A 25,538-nucleotide genomic window follows, 5' to 3' on the forward strand; every position below is an offset into this window, starting at 1 on the left:
AATTACTTAAAATAACGTTTTATTTTTAATTTCATATCAAAACCTATTTATTTATCTTCATTTCATTCGTTAATTTTTGTTTGCGAAAGTTCGCAATAAATAGAATTGTAGCATGCAAAGTTTTTTCGTTCGTTTGTTGGAGGTAGTTGTCCCCATGGGGTAGGCAGAGACAATGGAACGCCAATTGCTACGAATCTTACACACCACTTTCGCTTCATCAACAGTCATCAGTCTTTTCATGACCTGTGTGACTCATTACTCTGTTCAATCTAAGACCCTATCAATCCAAGAGCCGCCGTACCTCTGATGACGACTGGCTGCTCCGGCGAGCTGGGCGGCGGCACGGGCGAGTCCAGGAACACCTCGTCGTCCGACAATAGGTTCGGATCCCGGGGCGGATCTACTTTTATATACAACAAGAGTATATAAACCTGTAGGTATAAGTAACACCTAACCTAACCGTAAAATTAGGGGATCTACTTTGTATACAACAAGAGTATATAAACCTGTAGGTATAAGTAACACCTAACCTAACCGTGGAATTAGGAAAATCTAATATATAAAATTCTCGTGTCACAGTTTTCGTTGCCATACTCCTCCGAAACGGCTTGACCGATTTTGATGAAATTTTTTGTGCTTATCCGGTATCTATGTCAATCTAAATGTTAGGGGTAGTACAACCCTAATTTTTTTAATTTTCCGCAGACGAAGTCGCGGACTGAAACTAGTGTTTCTATAGGAACGTAACTTAAATAGGTTTCCTATCATAACTTAGTACCTATATCTATCATTTTTTATTATAATTTTGTGGTTATAGTTGGGCCATTACAAACGTGTGAACTGTCATAAGTCATTTTTATCGGATCTCTCGCTCACACTTATGCAAGTTGTGCGGGATAGCTATATTCTTTAGACGTTTGTAATGGCTGAAATATAATAATATTTTAATAAATACGAACATAATTATATAATAAATAGAAAGAAACATAATATTAAACATAAAACTAAATCGCAACTAAATAGATTTGTTGCGCAACAGTTGCGCGATAGTTGGGCGACACATCAACAGTGAGTGTAGATATTAGCAGAGAGAGATAGAAGTTAGTTGCAAGTGTTATACCAGCATTCTACGAGTACATGCATGCAAGATATTAGTACAATCAACGGTGTGGAAGATTTTCTATGAAAATAAATTACTAAGCAAAATAACAAGTAAATTACAATAGGGATGATGACGGGGTATGAAAATTAAAAATCTATTTAGTCTGTCAGTTGGGTAATGAAAAAATATTAGACACGTATTTTTTATTTTGTCATATAACAATACTTAGATAAAACGAATCAAAGTTTAGGAGTGGGGGCAAATACGTCATTTCTACGTATTTTTCTTGATATTTCAAATCGATATTACGTAAGAAACTAAAAAAATAGTGTAATGTTTTAAAACAAGACAAACATTACAATAAAAATTAAACTTATGATTCTTTTTATCTAGGTATTGTTACGTTATATGACCAAATAAAAAAATACGTGTCTAATATTGTTTCATTACCTAACTGACGGATTAAATAGATTTATAATTTTCATACCCCGTCATCGTCCCTATTTTAAATCTCTATAGTAACCAAATATACTACGAGTTTAATTACTACATAAGACCATTTACATTAAAACTTCTACCTTCATAGAAAATCTTCCACAAAAAGAAATATAGACCAAAAGAATTAGTATTAGGTAATGAACATAGGCACACTAGGATCAATCTAATAGAGACTTACCTTTCGTCCGGTCGGTGTGCGCTCGCTCGGCCGCCAAGAAATCAGTGGTGTCCACTAGAAGGGACCGAGACATCGTTTACAAACATACACATGCACGCATTCTATTATATGTATATAGTAGGAGTAGGTAATGTAAACATGCCTGTATGAAACACTATAAGGTAAGGATTGGCGTGTCTGTTTTGTTGCAAAATTTCATTTAACTTTGCCAGCGTTCCCGTGCGATAAAAAGTATCCTATCTCCCAAGTCAGCTAATACCGTGTCTGTTTACCAAATTTCATCAAAATCCGTTCAGTACTTTCTCTAAGAAATTATATGGAACACCCGCTTTTTGACAGTTATGGTATGAGTCCCACTTAATAGGGGCAAGATATCCTACTAATATTACAAATGCAAAAGGTTTTATCTCAAGGAAACGCTGGCAAAGCAGGAGGCATATAGATACTAGTTATTGAACATATAATATATTAAAACAAAAACGCCAATTCTTACGAAACACTAAAAAGGGGGAAAAAAGAGAAAAGGTCGTGCTTTCCAAACAATTTTCCATTCTCAATGAAATACTCAGAAATCCAAAAATGTCCATACTTCATTATGTTTTATCAATGTTATATCAAAGCTGGTATAATCTACGTTCATACGAGATATGGCAAACTATTGGCACATAGTGCAATATTTAGAATAATTATTAAAATCACATTTTTAATTCAAGACAGGAATTGAACCCGCTATTGCCAGTTAAGATGACACTAGAGCATTAAAGCATAGTTTCTAAATACGATTATATAATAACCAGCTCTGACACAACCAACACACCCACTCTACAAATCCCCACGACTGGCAAATGAATAATCACCAAAGTTATAAAAAATCCAAATACACAACAGTATCTACTAAAAAGTAATAAAAATTCCCAATCGCAATCACTTGCATAATAAAACTACATACAAATTAACAGGCAACTTTGTTGGCCAACAGTTGCACAACTAGTTGGGCGATAGTTACTCAACTATTAGTTGCTATAGCCGTTTTTATCAACCACCCTTAAACCATGTTTTAATTATAAGTTACTTAGCGTAATGTAGCACCTAAAGTAACCCCTTGTACTGTTAGGTGTCACTTAAAAACTTTATAAAAATATCTAATTATATTATAAGTACATACATATAAATTGTTGGTAAAAAAACAAAATATAGTTATACAATGCGATAGGGGTGAGACTTCTAACCCGTTAAGGCTGAGTACTACATCTAATTTTATGGACAAAAGTCGGGGGTCGAATGGGTCGAAACCCCTAAAAATTATGGCTATTTTAATATTTTTTAAACTTTTTTTGATATCAAAGGTTGTCTGCGTCATAGAAACAAAAAAAAAACGACAAACGGTAGCTATTAACCTTGGCTAACTAATTCATTACTTTCATTTGTGAATTATTTTTACCGAAAAAATCACTATTTTTCAATATTTTCAATTAGGGGTTCAACCCCCCATATTATTTTTTTTGGCGATAAAATTAGATGTAGTACTCAGCCTTAACGGGTTAGAAGTCCCAACCCTATCACATTGTATATTACCTATCTTAGCTTAAGAGTTCCTTACAATTTAGGAGGGGTTGATAAAAACTAACATTATTCAACTTTCAGTAGTTATAAATCTAGCGATCCGTCCTATGATAGTTGTGCAACTGTTGAGCGATAGTTGGGCGACTATGTGGCCGGAGATGGGCGGTACTTACCATCGCTGAGTACGACCTCTGGTTGGCTGCGTACCGGCGCCTGTTTCGTCTCTATTCTTAGTACGCGGTGCTCTGGAAAATGTGGAAATTGTCATATAAATAATGGTAATTTTACATAATGTCCTATTAATAGCTAAACCGGCTCGACTCTTCAGGTGATACGACGGCCAAGAGTTGGCCATATTAATCGACATGACAACAGGGATGATGTACGGGATATGAAAATTAAAAATCTATTTAGTCCGCCAGTTAGGTAATGAAAAAATATTAGACACGTATTTTTTTATTTTGTCATATAACAAAACAATACTTGGATAAAACGAATCAAAGTTTAGGAGTGGGAGCAAATACGTAATTTCTACGTATAAAACGTACCTAGAAGTGACGTCACGCGATATTTCAAATCGATATATCTTCGAAAGTACATATTTGTTTGAGTGAGACCATCAAAAAATACGTGTCGTAATGTTTTAAAATAATCTACAAGACTGGTTATATACCACAAAAAATGGTCATCTACCCCTTGTTATAACAATATCCTAGTAGAATAATAGTAATAAAGTAGCTGGTAGTTACCGTCGCGCGACTCCTCCTCGGTCTCGGAGGGCGCGCTGGCGGGCGACGTGATCTGCGCCGCGCTGATCGCCTCCGACTCCGACAGGTCCGTGTCGTCTGGAACACACAATATTGTTATAGTAGGTACATTAATGTTTCTGCGAAGCAGTTATGCTAGCTAAGGAGGAGGCGGAGCGCGTGAGGGAACGATCCTCCTCACGCCCCAGCCGCCGCAGAAGACACTCTGGGCGTCGGGGATCACGCGACGATCTCCGGCCACCGTAAGTGCGGGCCTGCGGACGACGAGCAAGGGTAGCTCGCCGCCCGACCAGAACCAGACCCGTGCGTACATTAATGTTTTCAATACAAACCCATCTGTGGCCAGAATAAAATAATGTAAATGAAACTACAGTCATGTTGAGCATTTTAACCGACTTCAAATAAAAGAAGCGAGGTCCTCAATTTGATCTGTATGTATGTAATGACCGCGTTTATCTCGCGATTGACAAAACCGATTTTGATGTGGTTTTCAGAAACTTGTTTATTATACTTCGGATAAGAATTTAGAGAATATCAACAGGCTCTACAAAAAAGGAGATTTTCAGTTTCACCCGATTATCTCGCCAATCGACTGCACTGATCCAATGCAGTTTTTATTTTTAGAATTTAGAATTTACAGCTTACGTGTTATTCCAGACCATAATCTACCCCTGTTCCAAAATTACATCTCAAACTTTTCAACCGTTTTGTTTGTTACTCAAACACGTCAAATCGGATGAAGAGCTCAAGGTGAAATTTGTGAGATTATGGTCTGGAAAAACAAAAACACATCGGTTGCTTTTTATCTCTCGAGAAAGCAGACGAAACCTATAAAGGAGCTAGTTTAAATGAAAAGTAGTTAGTTTAACTGAAAAGTAGCTAATTTAAATGAAAAGGAGCTAGTTTAAATGAAAATTAACTAGTTTAAATTAAAAGGAGCTAGTTAAAATGAAAAGGGGCTAGTTTAAATGAAAAGTACCCAGTTTAAAAGAAAAATACCTAGTTTAAATGAAATGGAGCTAGTATAAATGAAAAGTAGCTGATTTAAATGAAAAGTTGCTAGTTTAAATTAAAAAGGAGCTAGTTTAAATGTAAAGTAGCTAAGTTTAAATGAAAAAAGGAGCTAGTTTATACATAAAAAAGGAGCTAGTTTAAATGAAAAGTAGCTAGTTTAAATGAAAAGGAGCTGTTGTGATTATCAATATAATTATATGGTTGGCACTACTGTGTCTATTGTGTAAAGGTTGTCATACTTGCTTAGTTGTTAGAAAAATATGACTACTACCTTTGGTTACTAGGTACATAATGTAGAAGACTTGTAACCGTGCTTTTGTAACAAAGCTATTAATATATACGTTCATCTATAGAAGTATTTTATTTAAATTACAACAGGAGCTATGTAGTTTAAATGTAACTATGTAGTTGGTGTATATACGTACAGTCGGAGCGCTGCTTCCGCTCGACGGTGCGGCGGTACTCGTCGATGTCGGTGTCGGTGACGTGGTCGAAGGGGTTGCGCGCGTACGGCGCGCTGTACACGGCCGCGTTGTGCTGGTAGCCGCGCTGGATGATGCCCTTCGACGCCGCGCCCATCAGCACTTGCTGCTTCAACCGAATATTATACACAATTAAGACTTTGTTGCTTGGGAGTGCATAAGAGGACAAAGGCAAGTGGTCGGCTTGGTGGTAAGAAATCAGCGTTCACCCATCGACACCAGCTAAACTAAAGGAAGCTGCTTTATAATGTCATTTTGAAAAAAAAAGGATTAAACGTCTATTACTATTACAAAAAAAAAAGTTACTCCGTACTAGGATTTTCTTCTGTGTTATGGTGTGGTGTGCGTTTACAAACATACAAGTTCACATACACGTGACACCCAGACCCGAAACAACAATTTGTGGATCAGTGATCCACAATCCACGGAGCAACTCTTTGTGTGATTCACACAAAGAGTTGCTCCGTGCGGAATCGAACCGGCTACCCGTTACACGGCAGCCAGTTGCCCAGCCACCGCACTAACCGTGCAGTCGAATTAAGACTTTGTTGGTATATTTTTTGTAAGGGGGGAAAATGACTTCTTTCGTCATTGGCGAGGTGAGAGTGAGTGTCAGACTCTTACTGACTATAAAACCACCCCGTTCCTACTCCTGCTTTTCGAGCCGGAGCCCCGGTAAACCCGCTAGGTGGTCCGCAGCTCCGGGAGAGTTTCTTGGTTGGGGTGTAGGAGCCAAAGGATTGCGTTGATGGTAAGAGATCAGCGTCCCCCTACGGACAGACATAAAACCAAAGGAGGAATAGATGCTTTTTGAAAAGAAAGACTAAATGTCTCCTACTAAATTCTACCAATTGGCAAACCTCAAAGGTTTGACCTTTTTGGGGTGTTTCATGACGAGTTTGTTTTTTACCCTCACCTAATGCCAATAATAAGAATTATCGTGTATAAATTCGCCGCTAGGGACACATGTAGGAATTAAGCTCTGAGATCTTAGTATGAGTTTATTTTACGTTTAACGATATCGAAACGAGAGCGCGTTCGACGTTCTGATTGGCCGGCTTTAATGAACCAACCAATGAGAGGCCGGCAACGAACCTGTAACTCCTCTGGTGTTGCGGGTGTTCCATAGGCAGCACTGATCGCTTACCATCAGGTGACTCGTCAGCTCCTTTGCCTACCATTCCGTAGAAAAAGCACCGAACGAGTTCTCGTTTCAATTACTTTAAACGTAAAACAACTCGCACCAAGGGAACTGATTTATTAGTTTTTTTTTTATGTTTAATGGGCCGACGCTTGGCCGCTATCTCGCCTGATGGTAAGTGATGATGCGGCCTACGGTGGAGCACGTCTGCCCATAAGCAACCTATTCACTCGGGCCTTGAAGACACCCAGGTTATACCCATCAGGAAACACAGACTCCGGCAAGGCGTTCCACTCCCTAGCAGTTCGCACAAGGAAGCTTGAAGCGAAGCGCTTCGTGCGAGTGGGTGGGATATCTACCATGAAGCGGTGACGCCTCGCCGATTGTCTTGTGGTTCGATGATGGAAAGAAGTTCCTTCATGCTGGACAATCGGACCGCTGAATAAGTACTATGGTGTTTCATAGCTGGGTGTGTGGTACCCGCGGTATATACTCACGACATGGTCCCCGGTGTGCGTGTTGGCGGCGTCCTCCCCGATGAGCTTGCTGGCCTCGTCCCAGGTGACCCCCTCCAGGATGTGCGACTGCGGGCCCGCGCTGATCTTGTCCGCGCGACGGTTCTCCTTGATCTGCGGGGTTCATTTTTGGTATTGTGTTAGTTATTATGTTGAAATACTCGATAATTACTATGTCTAATTCGAAAGAGAAGTTTGTTGACAGAAATAGCTGATTGGTACTTAAGTCTTTGCCTGCCAATAGAAAACTGTAGAAGGCATCCGCTAACGTCGGTCACCGGTGACCACCACGGCGTTCAATGTGTTAATAATTTTTACTTTGAACCAGAATTGGAATTGACCTTAACAGTATTGAGGAAGTAACTAACCTTGTCTCTGTACAGTATATCACAAACAACTTTGTTTTTGGAAACAATGATACCATATCGTGATTTATAAACCGACACTTTCGGTATATCGAAAATCTCACAGTAGTAGCACGGAATCTGGAATTGTGCTCAGTATATGGCAATCACACAAAAGGTAAAAAGTGGGTGTACATTGTAAAGCGGCATTACGTGCGGTAATGTGCACCCCTTTTAAACACCCCTCTGCCTACCCCCTCGGGGGATAAGAGGGGTGACGATATGATAGCTAAGTACATAGAGTATCTCACCTGTTGCTGCAACGCCTTAAACTCCTTAGGGTTGGTGTTCTTGGGCACAAACTGCAGCGTGTCGATCTTCACCGGCGTGCTGGAGTGCGCGGGGGAACCGTCTTGCACCCACTGGGTGTGGCATACCCGTAACCACGTGTAGCATTACCGGTCACCCAGATTTTGGAATCCACACAGGTCATTTGTCATGAAGCGGGTTGGTTTTTTCAGTTTTTGTAGTTCAAATTGGTTATATTTTTGAATAACCAATGGTTTTTCGTAGATAGATCGGTTATTTTTTTATTGTGTAACCAATTAAACCCGATATGACCATATGTAATATCATATTTTTGGTACAATTTCATTTTGTGTTTCCAATATAACCATGACGTTATATATCATCCAATATATTCATTTTATATGTATATAGGTATATGTCATATAATTTGTAAAGTGTTTTCATTGCATGTAGTTTCCGTCCAATCCGGGGTCACCAATCGTGATAGAAAAAAAGAGAGAAAAAAAGTAAAAATTAGTAAAAATGTTGCCAGCATGTTGAGAAGCAAAAATCAAAAAATATTCTTAAAAAAAATATCAGTTGACTTTCGCTTAAAAGGTTAGTTTAGGAGATGGAGAGAGAGGTGGCATTTATATATAATAATATAAAAAAAGAAAATAAACAATCAAGAAAAGATATATAGAAAAAAAAAGTTGTGTGCGTAGAAAAAAAAGTAGGAAAAAATTAAAAAAAAAAATGGCTCAAAAATAGTTTTTTTTTTCTCAAAAAATCCTGGTGGAACATCGAGCATGTACAGTACAGATTTTACGCAATACGGGCATAAGCAGAGATACAGGTGAAACCGCATGCAAAGCTTATATTTTAATCAACAAATCGAACTAAAGCGATACGTTTAAACATTCCTTGCAATAGGGATGATGACGGGGTATGAAAATTAAACATCTATTTAGTCCGTCAGTTAGGTAATGAAACAATATTAGACACGTATTTTTTTTTTTATTTCGTCATATAAGATAACAATACTTGGATAAAACGAATCAAATATGTCAGTGGGAGCAAATACGTCATTTCTACATATAAAATGTACCTAGAAGTGACGTCACGCAATATTTCAAATCGATATATCTTCGAAAGTATTTGGTTTCGTAAGAAAAAAAAAATACGTGTGTAATGTTTTAAAATAATCTACAAGACGGACATTGAAATAAAAAATAGTCATCTACCCTATACACAAAAAGGGGAGGGGGCTAGCTTTAAAAAAAAAACAAAAATTACGAACAAGACTATCTTGAATTATAAACAAGTAACACATAAAAAAATATGTTTTACAATAAACGGTTTCAATGAAACCAATTACTAAAGACCCAAACGAAGGGGGCAAGCTAAACAAAACCGTTTAAGAAAAACAACATAACACGGGAATCAAACCCTAGATCTGCACAAGCACGGATTCAGGAGACAGGAGAAACAAAAGGTCGTGCAGGAAAAAGGAATTATATTTTCACAAGTGGCAACATTCCTACCAATTATTTTTTTGATATAGAAACACTGTACAAACTCGATGCTTTCTGAATAAAATTATTAATTTTATTCATTAAACCAGGGGTAGTGATGAAATGCTGTTGACTGTGTCACATTAATTGCTATAAAATGGTGGCTAGCGGTAATTTAGACTATATATTTTGATTTATTAATTATAGATTACTCCAGAACACCCGATATAAGTTAGGAAAAGCTTTTGAAAATGAGTAGAAGAGAGAGAAGTAGGTGTGTGACGTAATTCTTATGACTTGTGGCGACGCGTGGTAGGAAAATGTCGTATATTAATGGAGAAAAGCTCTACTAGAGGTACTCTTCATCATGAGCAGCGTGCGCAGTGCGCAGCCTACTGATTAGTAGAGTGAAGAGTCCCTCTGTTACTCGAAACTAGTAGAGCTTTTCTCCATTTAATATATATAAGTAAACCGTGATTTTAGTTAATTTAGTATGTCTCACGATAATTATCATTAGAATATAATGTTATTGTTGTGTAAATAAGTTGGCGCTAATAAAAGGAGAAAATGGAACCATTGTATATCTAAAAATGTTTTTGTATATAAGTTCTTTTATTTTAAACTAGCTTCTGCCAGCGGCTTCCCGTGGAATTAAAGTATCCTATCAAACCTAGGCAGCTAATACCCTGTCAGTATACAGAATTTCATCGAAATCCGTCCAGTAATTTCAGCGTGATTGACAAACAAAAAAACGACTATGGTCTGTAGTTAACATTACCAAATTCAAAACCCATATATTTGGAGTTGAGATTTGAAAAAATAAACACTTAGGTACATTACGAAAAAACATTTCTACCTCGTCACACACAACAAAGTCATAGAATTACGTCAAAAAAGTATAAAAAAATAAATTAATATTAAATATTAAATTCGTTTTAATAAAAAAATAAGAGTCGAAATTACCTCTTCGTTGTTAGCATCCACCCACTGCAAAATATTATTATATTAGTTACAAAAAACGAAAAAAAAAAAACAAAAAAAAAACTTAGTAAAAAAAGTAGAAAAATCGCGTCAAAACTCCAATCAAAAGCATTTCATTGTGTGAGTGAAGCAAGAATACATGTTAATTTTTTTTATATAGTTTTAATTATTTAATTTAATTTTTTAAACATCATCTATAGAAGCACAAATTGTTATCAATAAGCTAAGAAATACACAGTCCTGTTATATATAGCAAAAACCTATTTTTTAAACACATTTAAATGAAAAAATATCAAAAAAAAAATTAAAGTTTTTTGCTAAAAAAATTCAGGACAAATGTCGAAAAAAAAATATTATAAAAAATTTCACACACAAGTAATAGCTTTAAGCGAATTATACAAAACATTTCAATCGATAATATATTAAAAATAAATCTGATTTTAAAATATACTCTTACTATAAGGAAAGAAATTCGATGATACTCGTAATATAGCACTTTGAAAAAAAATATATAGGAGAAAAAAAAAAGACTTTTTGAGCCATTTTGAGCGCGAAATTCAAAGGAAAATGCTCTAGAAATTAGCACAAAATTCTTATATACTAAAAACGTAGACTATATTTCAAGTTTATTAGACAAAAAAATCCCATAAAAATTAATAAAGAAAAAAAAAAGTTACGTAGCTATATAAACGCCACCGTCCCATAAAAAAGTAAAAAACCCAAACAAAATATATAAAAAAACAACTGGAATGTACTAGAAAAATGAGATATAAAGACTCTTCACTTCTCGAGATTATGTAAAGAGCACATAATGTAAGATTCGCTATAGGATATGTACTAACTACTATTAAGCATATAAGGTGTTCTAAAAGTATCTGCCACGGCTTTAATGGGAGGTAGTGTTGTGTTTGAACATTACAGAATACGGAAAAATACGGAATATAAAGCCAAACTCAATAAGACTTAGTTCATTCAATATCCACGCAATACGATGCAATCGGAGTCGAGCGATCGGAATTTAAGAGAGTAAGCCTCCATATTTGACAGAGACCGTGCAGCAGCGCTCTCTGATAAACCTGAACCTTTTATACTGCGATCTCCAACCCTCTCTTATGTAGAGGAGGCTCATAGTCCAGCAGTGGACAAACGATGACTATATTGATTTTTTTGAAATAAAAAAAAGGGGGAAGAAAGAACTATGTTTCTATCTCTTTCCTATACGTATCTATTAGGTAAAGCAACATTATTTTACACAGTCAGTACATATCCTATAAAAACCAATAATTATAATAATGAACTTGTGACTATAATATTGTGATTTTACGTAAACATTCTTATAATCATTTTACTCATAAACATATTCCGATTTACCGACTTCGCAAAATAGTATTATTACACATTCCCATAATCTCACAGAAATAGGTATAGAACTCACGTCGTTATAATTTCTTTAGGCTCAGAATTTCTGAATACTGACACTCAATATTACCAATCAGTTGCGTGTCGTCACGTTATGAATGATTATAAGTCCCGATCAAGGCTTGAAACTAATCGAACACTCTCGAACTTACGAGAGAAAGCAACAATGTAAGTTTTTAAACTGACATGGTCACTAATCGAACTTATGACGGGATATTTACCATGTTTATTCATTTTGGTGAGTTTAAAATGAATAAACATGGTAAATACGTCAACTAATAATAAAGCAACAATGTATTATGACCAACTTTAATATTTCTAAAACCCACCAAATCAAGATAAAAAACTAGTTCACAGACAACAATTTTGCGAAATCGGTAAAGTACTTGTAAATAATATAAATCTATAATAAGTAATATATTATTATATACGTTGTTATATATTCTTTATGTAAAGTCTTCAGTAACATATGAACAACCATTACTTTTACATGACACAGTTTACTCAAAGGTTGTTTTATGGGACAAGCCCGCCACAACCTCCCATACCGTTGCAACTCCTGTGCACCAGGATCTACAGTAGATACAACCATGCAAACACCGGAACACTGAAGTCCGGCGCGTCCCAGGGACATGAATGACTGTCTTGGATCCCGCAACGACATATACCAGAAGATAATAATGGGAAAAAATATTGTATTGTGAACCAGATTGTAAAAGAGTAACCTATGGAGTTTCTCGCTCGTTCTTCTCCATAGGAATCTACACTTTGGAACGAGCAAATAGAGCAACTAGAGGACTGACCGACAGACTGACACTTTTTTACTTTAGTTGACATCCAAAAGTGCCTTACACTGACAAATTTATAGCGCAATGGTGCTCATGACTATGAGTCCCTAGTATGGCTTGTAACTAATCGAGTTAACTCGTAAACCGTGAAGCGTAAGTAATAATTTGTTCATATCGTTACTGAATAACTTTATCAAAACTAAACCTAATTATTAATGTTTTTTTTTTTGACGTACATTTCTTTTTTATTTGGCTATATTATAGTAGAAAGGATGGACTGATATATTTGTTAGTACTCTGCCTACAACCTACGTATGTAATGATATACTTTAACATATATATGAGTAATATTCCAATAGTTTCTACTACGCTTCATGATTGTAAAAAGCTAATATTGTCCATCTATATTGAAATATTAAAAGACCTGTTTTCAAAGTGTCTGATAAAGTCCCTGTTAGTATTAACTGCGGGCTTATTTTACGTTCGGTGCTCTGATTGGCCAGCTGCAACGCATCGACCAATCAGTACCTCTAGTATGAGTTGGCTTTACGTTGAATAAAAATGAAATGAGAGCGCGTTCGGCGCTCCGATTGGTTGGTTTATTTGAGATCACCTGATGGTAAGCAATCGTCGCCCTTATGGACACCCGCTACACTAGAGGAGTTAGCAGTATATTACGGGCCTTTTCTAAATAGTTTAATGTTCTAATTATCCGTCAGTTAAGCTACCAGACACACTTATCAGAAGCACTCTAAAACAGGTATTTAAACGACACTATATTCCAGTAGTTCACTACTTTTTTCAGCCAAAATGAAATAATCTATGAAGAATTTCAGTAATGGACACAATTAGATGAAATATCATAGCCAATAGAGCGAGACAGAGCATCGCTTTGTCTCTTTCACACAATTAAAAAAGTTGATGTTTTCACGCCAAATATTTTTAGACTTTAAACTGGTATTTTTAACGTGTAAAAGTTCCAGTAAGTCGTCGGTACGTCTTCGTAATAATTGTAACCGATGGGAATCAAACATAGGACCTTTCCTTACAAGACTTTCGAGACGATTTTGAGACGTTTAGAATGAGTAATAAAATCTTTGGAACACATTTTTATTTTTTTGATCTTCAAAACTGACAGTTTTGATCTAATCTGATCTGATGATTTGATCTAAAATAGATTTTGGGCTTAACAGTTTACCACAATTAAAAATGTTTCTTTGGTTTTCAAAATTTTGATATAAAATCATTGTTAATTCGCGGAGATTATATCAAAGCCCCTCTTATGTAGAGGAGGCTCATAGTCCAGCAGTGGACAGTCACCCGCTGTAGAATTCAAAAGCGAATCTTTGGTCTTAAAAAAAAAAAACAAACGACCTCATTCTAAACGCCTACAAAGTAACGGTCTACTGGTCTTTCCGTCTACCGGTCTACTCGTCTACTCGTCTACTCGGCCTCAATCTTTAGATATTCTACCTTGGTGATCTTCTTCGGGTCAGAAGTGCCGGTCTCCAGCACCTCCACCTTCTGGTACACGTTGGGAGAGTTCAGCCAGCGAGTGCGCTCGCCCGTCTTGCCTTGACCTTTCTTCCACAATCTGAGGACATAGGGGGAGAGGGGATATGAGACACTTGTAAGTATATGGTTAGTTTTGACATACATACATAACTCTACGCCTGTTTCCCATAGGGGGTAGGCAGAGACAATGGAACGCCAGTTGCTACGAATCTTACACACCTCTTTTGCTTTTACTTTCTTTGGTTAGTTTTGATTACATTATTATTGAATAATAAATATGTGTAAGCACCAAAACTGAGTAAGCCGATAACATAATAATTAATTTAGTATGTCTCTCGAAAGTTATAATAAAAGCATAACTGTGCTTTTCCATCAGAGATGTACTATATAGCTATGCTACGAAGATGTAATAGTTAAGCTGTGAAACTATGTGACTGTTTCCATTGATACGAATCTATGTAGCTGTGCGGGGAAGATGCGCAACTCGGGTATGCGATGTATTGATAGTAGGTTAGCCATTCATAGCACGTATCTATAACACGAATCTTTCTATATGATCTATATGAAAAAGATCTGAGTCCTTTTCCACCAGTGCTAAGCTATGTGTACCAATGAATATGATTGGTGGAAGCCAAACGCATCCACAGCAACGTACCACAACAGCACATCTCTGGTGGAAAAGCACTCCGAAACTCGTATTATTCCTGTTCTGTCCGTGGTACATAGTACATATGTAGTATGTAAAAAGCTGTATATCTGCTTACCCCTGCTTGTAGAGTTCCTCCTCCTCCAGCAAGTAGCCGAGCGACGACACCGCCGGGGGAACCTCCACGTCGTTCTTGGGACGGGGCACGTCGTTCTGGGGGGGGGACCATGTTGTTTATATTATGTCACAATTATATAGGTACTTATTATAGAAATATTGTTTTAGTATACAGTATGGAGATCACTCATATGTCTTAAATGAAACTACAAGTAGTACTCGTCCACAGGGGCATAATACAACTAAATATTACAACGAAAACAGCTAAATATTAAAAAAAATTAAATTGCAAACAAAATAAATAAAAATATAATATTAAATTCTATGTGAACCGCTCCATTTTCCTTAAATACACAAGAAATATAATGTTATAGATTGTTGTCTGCACACGCTGCTCATGATGAAAAGTCCCTCTGTGACTGGAAACTAGTAGAGCTTTTCTCCATCAATGTACGTGAGTAACTGCCGTACTCAGAGTCATTTAATAGTTACTTAACCCAGTCCTTAGCAATCGTTTTCAGTACAAAATCGTTACTAAGGAACAGTTTAAGTAATCATTAAATGTCTCTGAGTGCGGCAGTAAACCATGACTTTTAATCTACTTACCGCCACACTCAGAGTTTAGCTTCACTCCTTAGTAATTGTTTTCGATACAAAATCTTTGCTAAGGAATTATTTAAGTAACCATTAAATGACTCTGAGTGTGGCAGTTAGTATGTGTCACGACAGTTATTATGTTAGTAGAGTATACCTTGATGAGCGGATGTCTGTAGATGTATCCGGTGCGGAAGCCGGCGTTGTCGAGCATGCGCATGAGAGCCTCGAACTCCTCGCCGCCCACGCGCCACTTGCTCGCGTCCGACGGCGGCTTGCGGGACGCCTCGTATATCTACAAGTCAAATGTAAAATATATTATAACACAATAATATATTCACCACCTATTACATGGGACTTACAACATAAATTGTGAAAAGTGGGTGTACACAGTGGCATTACGTGCAATGATGTGCACCTCTGCCTACCCCTTCGGGGATTAAAGGCGTGACGATATGTATGTATGTATGTAATATATTTATCACAGCAAAAAGCTTTAAACAGAGAGGAGTGGAAGGATGGTAGGAAGGCCTTTTCCCTGCAGTGGGACGATCATGGCTGAAATCTAAATCTAATGTAATAGTCATATCTATACTAATATTATAAAGCTGAAGAGTTTGTTTGTTTGAACGCGCTAATCTCCGGAACTACTGGTCCGATTTGAACAATTCTTTTTGTGTTGGATAGTCCATTTATTGAGGAAGGCTATAGGCTATAAAACATCACGCTATGACCAATAGGAGCTGAGCAAAGCGGGTGAAACCGCGCAGAAGTAGCTAGTAATCTAATATGAGTAATATGTATTTCTGGAGGAACTGACTCCCAAGTCACAGGTTATAAGCCTAGTTTGGGAGCCAGGGGTCTTTTAATGCGTTCGATGTATGTTATGAATAAAGTATTTATTGGTAATGTAATTAGTCGAATAGGGAAGATGACTCATTTTTATTTCAATGTCCGTCTTGTAGATTATTTGAAATCATTACGTATTGTTTATTTTCTTACGGAAACAAATACTTTTCAAAGATATATAAGATATAGATTTGAAATATCGCGTGATATTACTATATGCGTAAAAATGACGTATTTGCTCGAACTTTTAAACGTTGATTCGTTTTATTTAACATTACAAGGACCCCGCATCTACAAGCCTAACTTAAAACCAGAAAACGTATGTATGTATACGTATGAATGTATGTAGTTTTGTATGTATGTAATTATATATTCTTTTTTTTCTTAAAAGGTTCTATGTAAGTAACACACCCACACCTTGAACCACCTCCACTACCACTCAACAGCTCCTTCCACCCAAAGGTTGCCTGGAAGAGATCGCTATAAGCGATAAGGCCGCCTTTGTGCACTTTCATCCTATAAGATGTTAACCTATGCTTAATTTATTTAAAGGTGTACAATAAAGGTTATTTATTATTATTATACCTGTCGACGAGTCTCCTCATCGATCAGCGTCAACTCATCCAGCGGCAGAGAAGCCAGCCGCAGCTGTATCTCGCAGGCGGCAGCCAGGTTCCTGGCGTGGTGGAAGGCTTCCTCCAAGGTGGCGCCGCAGCACAGCGCCCCGGCGCCGCTCAGCATCAGCACCTAAATGAAATAATAAATGATAAATGATATTTATTTCTGTAAATAGATTATAAAATAACACTTTTACACGTCAATATTTCAAATAGCTAGATGAGGCCGGCATTTCCTATCCGACTACTCTGAGAAGAAATGCCGAAACAAACTCAGAGGTCATAGTCTCTTTTAAAGTCCAGACAAAATCAATTAGAGATGTTGGAGAACCGTGCAAATTGATTCTGTAGTGGTCTTTTGAGGAAAGAACCACAGCAGTTTGAGCGGACCTGTTCAGATCGCAGCACGCATGTGTCAGTTTACAATCAGCTCAGCTGACGGCTGTTGCTGAATGATCCGACGAACAATACCAACCAAAAGAACATTTGGGTAGGCCACACAAATGCTCACACTGTCAGAATATAATTAAGTAAAAGTGAAATGACTACAGAATATAATTAACCTTGGCGTGAGGACCCAAAGCTCGCACGAGCTTGTCCCGGTCGTTGTTGTCTAGTTGCCCGGGCGGCACGGCGTGGTAGGCGACGTCGCCGAGCAGCGCGGCCTCGTGCGACAGCGGCAGCACGCCGCGCCGCGTGCTCGACACGGCCAGCGTGCACGCCGCGCGCACGTGCACCACGCACCGCACGTCCGGACGGGCCGCGTGCACGCACGCGTGCACCGAGAACCCTGCACAATTTAATTGAATTTGAATATATTTAGGGATATTGTTCTGCACACGGCCTAACTGATGGTAAGTGTTTACAAGAGCTTAAGAACGCTTGCAACACTTGGCACGCTTTGCCAACCCATAAAAAACATATTTACTCCCCTCTTGAAGTACGCCACATTGTAGCCTACTGGCAAAACCTCGGCAGGAAACTCATTCATATAGTGCTTAAATTAACTGAACTTGATGCCTAAAAAGCATATAATCAGAACTGCTATCCTAGCTTTCATATTTCATACCAATTGAAACCAGGAAGCAATATTATCGCATAAACCTGTGATCCTTTTAAACTACGGTTTCTAATGCTTTGCAGGCAAAGTTTGAAGATTTTAGCAAACCCCTGTTACATAACAAAGGATCACAGTCAAACATTATCTAGACACTAGACAGACATACTAAATGGGACTTATTAAATAATAATGATGTGAGCACTGACCATCGACGTTGACGGGGAAGTTGGTGGTGCCCTGGTCCTGCACGGCGCCCTGCATGTCGACCTTGACGAGCGAGGACGCCGTCACCTCGTGCGGCAGCAGCCCGCGCGGCGTCGTCAGCACCGACTCCACCGCCGTGTTCAGCCGCGCCGTGATCTGCCCGTGGTTGCCCGCTGCAGAATACAAAACGTTATATTAGTGAGATATTTCCGAGTTACATGTACTCTCTAAGATTATTTAGACACCACTGACAAACGGTGAAGGAAAGGTTGTAGTTATAATTTAATAGTTGTGGTTAATTGTAGTGTGTAACGTAGATACCATATTGATAAGAATTATTATAAGAAACAAAACAAATTGCATGACAACGGACACGGACCAAGAGTCCGTGGAGAACAAATGTAAATAAACTTATAAAAAAAAGATGAAGAAAAACATCGTGAGGAAATCTCTTATAACTTAATTTCTAATTATAAGTTTGAAATCGCCAACCCGCATTGAGCAAGCGTGACGATTAATGCTCAAACTTTCTCTGTATCAGAAGAAGCTTTGACCACTTACAGGCTGTTAATTGATGATGATGATGATGTACAAATTGACAATCACCGGCCATTCGGGCCAGCTAGTTCATAATATAAAAATAAGTCGGGCTTTCCTTCTTGACGCTATAACTACAAAACGCACGAACCGATTTCGACGGTTTTGCCGAGGCTTATAGCAAAGAAAATTCAGGAAATATTCAAAAGTAAAGCAGGGAAACCGGGAAAATCATTGGCGGCGAATCGGAGTTCGCCGGGTTTGCTAGTATCTAGTAGGTAAATAGGTATGGAGACTCACTCTGCGTCCACCCGAAGAGGTCGACGAGCCGGTAGACGGCGGCCAGCTTGCAGCGCAGGATCTTCTCGCCCTTCTCGTAGCCCACGCCCTCAATGCCGCGGATGTCGTTGATCGGCAGCACGCATGCCGGACCCTGGGGACAATACAACGTGGATTAAGACATGAGCGATACAATTTCAGAGGTACCGATTACGCAGACCAGAAAAATAAAAAAATAGTAGTTTTAGGGAACAGAGAGTAACATCCTTAAGAAAAGGAGGATCCTCCGATTAGAAGAGGTGATCATGCATGCGGGCTTTCTGCCCAACTGTTGTTCGTTGGGATATTCTATCCATGTTTATTTACATGTAAACTTCTTATGTGCAATGTAGGAGTTATGACGTTATCCGTTAATTTGCTCGTCGATCGTCATCTGCGTATTCTATGATCTGTCGCGAAATGTCTGGTTTTATTACACTGAAGGTCAGATCTGGCGAAGTACCACTACAAAGTTTTAATGATTACTCAAATGGAGTCTGCTAATGTACTCGAAGTATGATACTACAGCATTATAGGGCTAATTAAATGGAGCTAATCACATAATCATAACTGGCGATAAGTACTTCATCGAACCTTAAGGTGTCAAAGTAGTTTACAATCCCCCATTGGAAAGCGGTTACCAAAGCCTAAGTAGAGTCAGCCCAAAGTTATTCGGCAAGTGTTCGTATCAGATAATTTGGCTAACTTTGAGACTTGATTGAGTTTATGTGCTCACCAGTGTAGTATTGTCTTGTTTGTATACTATTCTGGGAAATTTTCTATCAGACAATAGACAAGTTCGCACTATAAAGACTACACCTAGCTACATTCATGAACTGTCTGATTGCCAGACTATTCTATTATCTTTATAATAACTATCGTGAGGCATACTAAATTCACTAAAAATCACGGTTTACTCGCGTACATTAATAGAGAAAAGCTCTACTAGTTTCGTGTCACACAGGGACTCTTCATCATAAGCAGCGTGCGCTTTTCTCCATTAATTTACGTGAGTAAACCGTGATTTTTATTTAAAGTTCTATTATGTTTTTTTTTTTTTTAGTTTCAAAAGTCACTTCGACATACCCTCATGCTGCCAGTATGCAGCCGGCCGCCGACCATCTCCCGGATCCGCTGCAGCAGCGGCGCGTCGTTCCCCTCGTGCATCTGCTGGTCCAGCACGCGCTCCAGCTCCTCGCGGAACAGCTTCGACGACATCAGCGCCTCCACGCGCTTGCGCCGCTCCATCTCGCGGACATCCTGGAATCGAGAGGACATTTAGTCATTGAGAGGTGAGAACAACTTATTAGCTCAAAATTACATTTAAATATCAACTGTTCATAGAGTGATACCACGGCCGAGCAGAAAACCGACGTGAAACGACGCCTGCGTTGTGTTTCGTTATGTGAGTAAGGTTATCGGAGGCCCAATTTACCCAATCTTTCCAATCCCCAATTTCCAACGAAAGGCCAGCAACCCACTTTTAACGGCACTGTTTTTTCGGGTGTCCATAGGCAGCGGCGATTGCTTACCATCAGGAGATCCGTCTACAATGGCCTCCTTTAGGGGACTGGTGATCCTCACGTCTGTGAAAGCTAGGGGATCGCAATTATGTTACTGGCCGTCCAGTGGACACTGTTACCTGTTTTTTGATAACTAGTCACTGTATGCGGCAGTTTATATGGTAAAAGCCGGCAAAAAACTAGACGCGTCACTATAGCAACAAGCGCAGCTCCGCATTGACATCCGAAACAACAGACAAGTTACAAGGAAGGTTCCAAACAACAGCAGCAGTGAATTGTACTATTCGGCTGTGGTATCGTTCTTACTTCTACCATGAGTTTGAAGCAATAATATTTGTCAATAGTTGCTAGCGACAACGAAAATGTTTCATAGGTCAATTTTTACAACGCCTCTACCGGTCTCCTGTGGAACTAAAATATACCATGATAAAAAATTTACGCCGTCACTAACGACTATTGTCAAATACTATCGCTTTAAACTCATGGTAGAGGTACTGGTCAAGCCGACGAAGCAAATATTTATAACTGGTGGTAGTTATTGGTGGTATACTCACAGCGTCGATGTCGGCGGGCCTCTGCTTGAGCCTCTCGTCCTCCTCCTCCGCGGACAGCGGGCCCGTGCCGTTGGCCAGCGGCTCGGTGTCTGTGTCGGCCATCGTCGGCGGCACGGCGAACACGCGCTGCAACGGAACATCATTCACACGTTAGTCAAAATGGCAAAGTCAAAGTCAAAGCATTTATTTCAATTAATCCTAAATAAGGCACTTTTGAAACGTCAAATTGAATTGTCCGTCAGTCTGTCTGTCAGTGAAGCTAGGCGCTCGTTCCAAAGTGTAGCTTCGAATGGAGAAGAACGAGCAAGAAACTCCATCGTTACTCTTTTAAAAAAGAAGTTTTTTACAATTTCTCTGATACACTATTTATCTATTGTATATATATGTAGGAACAATGTAACTACAATACGTCAAAACTAACGGGACAATAAAACCAATTTGTAAAGAAAATAATATAGCGGGTTATTTCAAACATAGTGCCCACATTTTGAAATAATGCTTCTATACAAATAATAATAATATATAATTTAATCTTTCACAAAAAAAAATATCTGCTTGATGCCACAGGATCCCTAGACTGCATTGGAATAAATTAATACTTTAAGTTAACGTGTAACTAGTGATCGTATTTGAGCATTGTCTAGTGTGAGCGAGTGTCCAGTGGAGCCGGACCAACATGCTGCCACGCATTTTTATCCTCAATATAATCTGACAGTTTATAATATGCCTGTTTACACAGTTCACGCTTTATGCAAGATTTAAATTTTTTCTCGTTCAGATTCAGTATGGTAGTTGGTAGTTTATTATAACATTTAACACAAAAACCCATGAAGGATTTCTGCACTTTGGACAATCGGAATTGCGGTATAGCCAACTTATTTTTACCTCTCGTATTAAAATTGTGTCTGTCGCTTCTTTTTTCAAACAATTGTTGATTTTTTCTTACGTACATAATATTTTCGTAAATGAATTGAGAAGGCACTGTAAGAATATTTATAGTTTTAAAAAGTTCTCTCAAAGATTCACGACGGGGCAAGTTATATATTGCTCGAATAGCTCGCTTTTGCAAAATAAAAATTGATTCTACATCCGCGGCCCGACCCCACAGCAAAATGCCGTAGGACATTATGCTGTGGAAATAGCTAAAATAAACAAGCCTTGCTGTATTTACATCCGTTAGCTGCCTAATTTGTCTGACTGCATAAGCAGCGGAGCTTAGTCTCCCCGAAAGTGCTTTTATGTGGGCCCCCCATTGTAATCTGTCATCTAGTGTGATACCCAAAAATATAGTCTCCTTAACAAATTCCAACTTTTGTCCGTTCAAAGCAACATAACATTCGTTATTTTGTACGTTTGGCAAGCAAAATTTAATACATTTGGTTTTTTTCTCATTAAGCGCCAAGTTATTAATAGTAAACCAATTATAGACTTGAAGAATGGAGCTGTTTACGTCGTCAAAATTATTCATACGTCGACCTATCTTAAAAATCAATGATGTATCATCTGCAAACAGCACCATTTTTGGTTCATTTTCGAATATGAGTGGCAAATCGTTAATGTAGACTAAAAACAGAAAAGGACCCAATATTGAACCCTGAGGAACGCCCATTTTTATCTCAGACCCTTGTGAATTAACCCCGTTTATATGAACTTTCAGCTTCTGGCAATTACTTGCATCATGTATCATCAACATAAAAAAAGAACATATCCATCATTTGCTAAACTATCTTAATCCACAATCTTTCTTTATATCAATCCAGAGATTTAATTTAATTATTCTGGCGGTAGACCAGTGTTTGACCATTATTTGGCTTTGCAGTGAGGGTTGCCATGCTGGGGAATCGTGGATTGGGAAGACCACACAACGAAACACAACGCAAGCGTTGTTTCACGTCGGTGTTCTGCTCGGCCGTGGTATCACTCCGGTCGAGCCGGCCCAGCAGTGCCGAAGCATGGCTCTCACTTAAGTGTGGCGATGAATGCTTAAATCTTCTCTATGTGAGAAGAGGCTTTGGTCAGCAGTGGCTAGTTATAGGCTGTTTATGTGTTATGTATGTAACAATATGTATGTGTTACGCATTCATACGAAAACCGCTAAACCAAGTTAGAAGACAGACCATCGAAACTGCAATACCTACTTTCAAACCAACAACACTAAAGGACGCATATCCTCTACCTCTACCAAAAGACTAAGCACCTTACCATACAGCACCAAATGACATCATTTAAAACCGATAATGCATCATTGTGCCCGTGCGCGGAGCCTGCCCAAATCGTACCCTCAGTGGAAAATAGGCATAAGTGAATTTACATTGAATCATCGATTTTATCATATTTGAAAAGTACGTTTAAAGATACATACGCACATATTTTTTTCATATTTTTCTTGTTTAATTTGACGAATTAATTCAAGAAAATAGTTTTGAGAATTTATATTCCATCACTTTTTTCTTAAGGATTAGTAGATTATGTGATATAACGCAAATAATAAATTTAAAAAAATGACATATTAATTAATAATATGTTTATACCTAAAATTTAATGTAGAAAATAAATAGTAACAAATATTATGATTTAAATGCGTTTGCTTTTTTTACATCGCTAGTCTTGTATACACGATTATCTTTTTATTCGTTATATTAACTAGGTAAGGAAATTATCTTAAATGCGCTTACTTAACCAAAAAGATAAACTTAAAAAATAAAAACAGCAGTATGACTGTTTACTTCTTATGAACTTAAAATAAATTACAATAATAACAATTACTGCTTTTTTCCACTAAAAACTTTCATTTACGTCGAAACATAAGACTACAAACTGCAGCACGGCTGTAACATAAGAATTATTACTTCTTTCTTCCACTAGAATATTTTCATTGCACCGGGACGTAAGATTTGATACAGCGGCGCGGGAGTAGACAGCGGGAACATAAGCGTGAATACGTCGATGCAGGGGGGAGGGGGCGGTGCGTATCCACCCGCTTGACAGTCAGTGCCCGTTTCTAGGTCAAGGTAATAGCTGCGTTTATGCATTTGCGAAAACAAAACAACAACAATTGAGTGGTTTTTCTTCTTATTTTAAAGTAAAGTGACCTGAAAATGTATAACCGGACACAGCACAGTAGGGCGAGAAGAATTTTGAAGTTAATAGGTAAGTACATTTAGATTTAATTCTTATAAAAGCTAAAAATAAACCGGAACCAAAACAATATCGTGGTTACACAGTTCAAAGTTTTAAATCTAAAAATGGTTTCATCCGCATAACCTACGTACGTACTACGTACCTATCACCTACTTTATTGTTAGTTTGTTATTGCCTAACTAATTTCTAACAATTAGTATACTACTTACCTACTTATTATCATTTCATGTATGTTCTTGCGGTAGTTATCAGCTGATTCATCGTAGGTTACGTTAAGTAATGATTTACTTATTACGTCTTATTGCAATCCTGCTGAATATCGCTCAGCTGTTTGTTTCATTTTTGTGTGTTGGAACAATTTCTTTAAATTCATCGATCCTATTGATGCGTTCTTAATCCGATCTAAAATAAACTAGTTTCTACTAGCGGTCTAGCTATTTAATCAGAATATCGCAGTGGCGGGCAACAACCGATACCATAACGAGTCGCGGGTTCGATTCCAGCATGGAACAACTCTGTATAAGTACCTAATCCACAATTTGTTGTATCGGGTCTGGGTGAGACGTAGTTATGTGAATTCAGTAGTTATGTAAAAATTGATATTTAGAGAGCCAAAACTACTAATGTAATTTGAAAGTTAATATCAAAATACGCATTGTACGAGTAGGTAAGTGTCCAAATGTTTATTCGTGTTTTAAATCGGTTGATTATAAAATTGTCGGTCAGTGGGTAGCCTTAAGGGCGGATTTGTCTTTCCTATTTATGCATTGATATTCCGCATACATACCTACGATAGTTAGTTACCAGCTGATCAGCTGATTCGTAATAAGTACCTACATACTAAATGCGTTTCCTATTGGTGTAACTAATAAACAATTTCAAACTTAGTAATGGGCCAGTGGGTATCCTTAGGGACGGAATGTACAAGTAAATAAATTACATAAATATCTACCTGTGTCACTCGGAGTCCGGAGATTTTGTTCGTCTTCGTAATCTACCTATGCACAGTAACATAGGTATGCACTACGTCACTGATTGACTATTGTAACACTAAGACACTTATTTTGAATGTGTTTCAAGCACTAAACTTCTTACAGTCACTGGGTAATTGTCAGCATACGTAATTGTCATGCCTGTGTAGGTATTTTCTGGTTAAGACGAACATTTGAATAACTCGACGGAGAATTTTTCTACCGGTGGCGGGAAAGTAAACTACCTAGACTAAGTGTCTGTTATCATCATAAACACTAAACTTTGATAATTAATAAG

General features: G+C 38.0%; 1 protein-coding gene across 11 annotated transcripts in view; it reads right to left on the reverse strand.

The window, feature by feature from the left end:
- Positions 1 to 25,538, reverse strand: part of LOC118278690 (uncharacterized) — a 104,074-nt gene that overhangs the window by 14,582 nt on the left and 63,954 nt on the right. For 3 of the 11 annotated variants that reach the window (XR_007706841.1, XR_007706840.1, XM_050703399.1), the window contains exons 3-19: positions 21,129 to 21,254; positions 20,138 to 20,311; positions 19,034 to 19,166; positions 18,199 to 18,369; positions 17,496 to 17,722; positions 16,901 to 17,062; positions 15,624 to 15,761; positions 14,874 to 14,968; positions 14,068 to 14,188; positions 10,370 to 10,393; positions 7,916 to 8,026; positions 7,243 to 7,374; positions 5,548 to 5,713; positions 4,091 to 4,186; positions 3,515 to 3,586; positions 1,779 to 1,832; positions 302 to 403 (exon numbers count right to left, since the gene is read on the reverse strand). Coding sequence is in view for 5 of the 11 variants with exons in the window: in XM_050703399.1 (XP_050559356.1) it covers positions 302 to 403; positions 1,779 to 1,832; positions 3,515 to 3,586; positions 4,091 to 4,186; positions 5,548 to 5,713; positions 7,243 to 7,374; positions 7,916 to 8,026; positions 10,370 to 10,393; positions 14,068 to 14,188; positions 14,874 to 14,968; positions 15,624 to 15,761; positions 16,901 to 17,062; positions 17,496 to 17,722; positions 18,199 to 18,369; positions 19,034 to 19,166; positions 20,138 to 20,311; positions 21,129 to 21,230 (2,080 nt within the window). In the remaining 6 variants the exon portion in view is untranslated. The remainder of the gene's footprint in view (positions 1 to 301; positions 404 to 1,778; positions 1,833 to 3,514; positions 3,587 to 4,090; positions 4,187 to 5,547; positions 5,714 to 7,242; positions 7,375 to 7,915; positions 8,027 to 10,369; positions 10,394 to 14,067; positions 14,189 to 14,873; positions 14,969 to 15,623; positions 15,762 to 16,900; positions 17,063 to 17,495; positions 17,723 to 18,198; positions 18,370 to 19,033; positions 19,167 to 20,137; positions 20,312 to 21,128; positions 21,255 to 25,538) is intronic. The other 8 variants (XR_007706842.1, XM_050703400.1, XR_007706843.1 and 5 more) reach the window with 7 other exon arrangements.

This window comes from Spodoptera frugiperda, chromosome 24 (assembly GCF_023101765.2).
Source record: "Spodoptera frugiperda isolate SF20-4 chromosome 24, AGI-APGP_CSIRO_Sfru_2.0, whole genome shotgun sequence".
Classification (NCBI taxonomy): Eukaryota; Metazoa; Arthropoda; class Insecta; order Lepidoptera; family Noctuidae; genus Spodoptera; species Spodoptera frugiperda.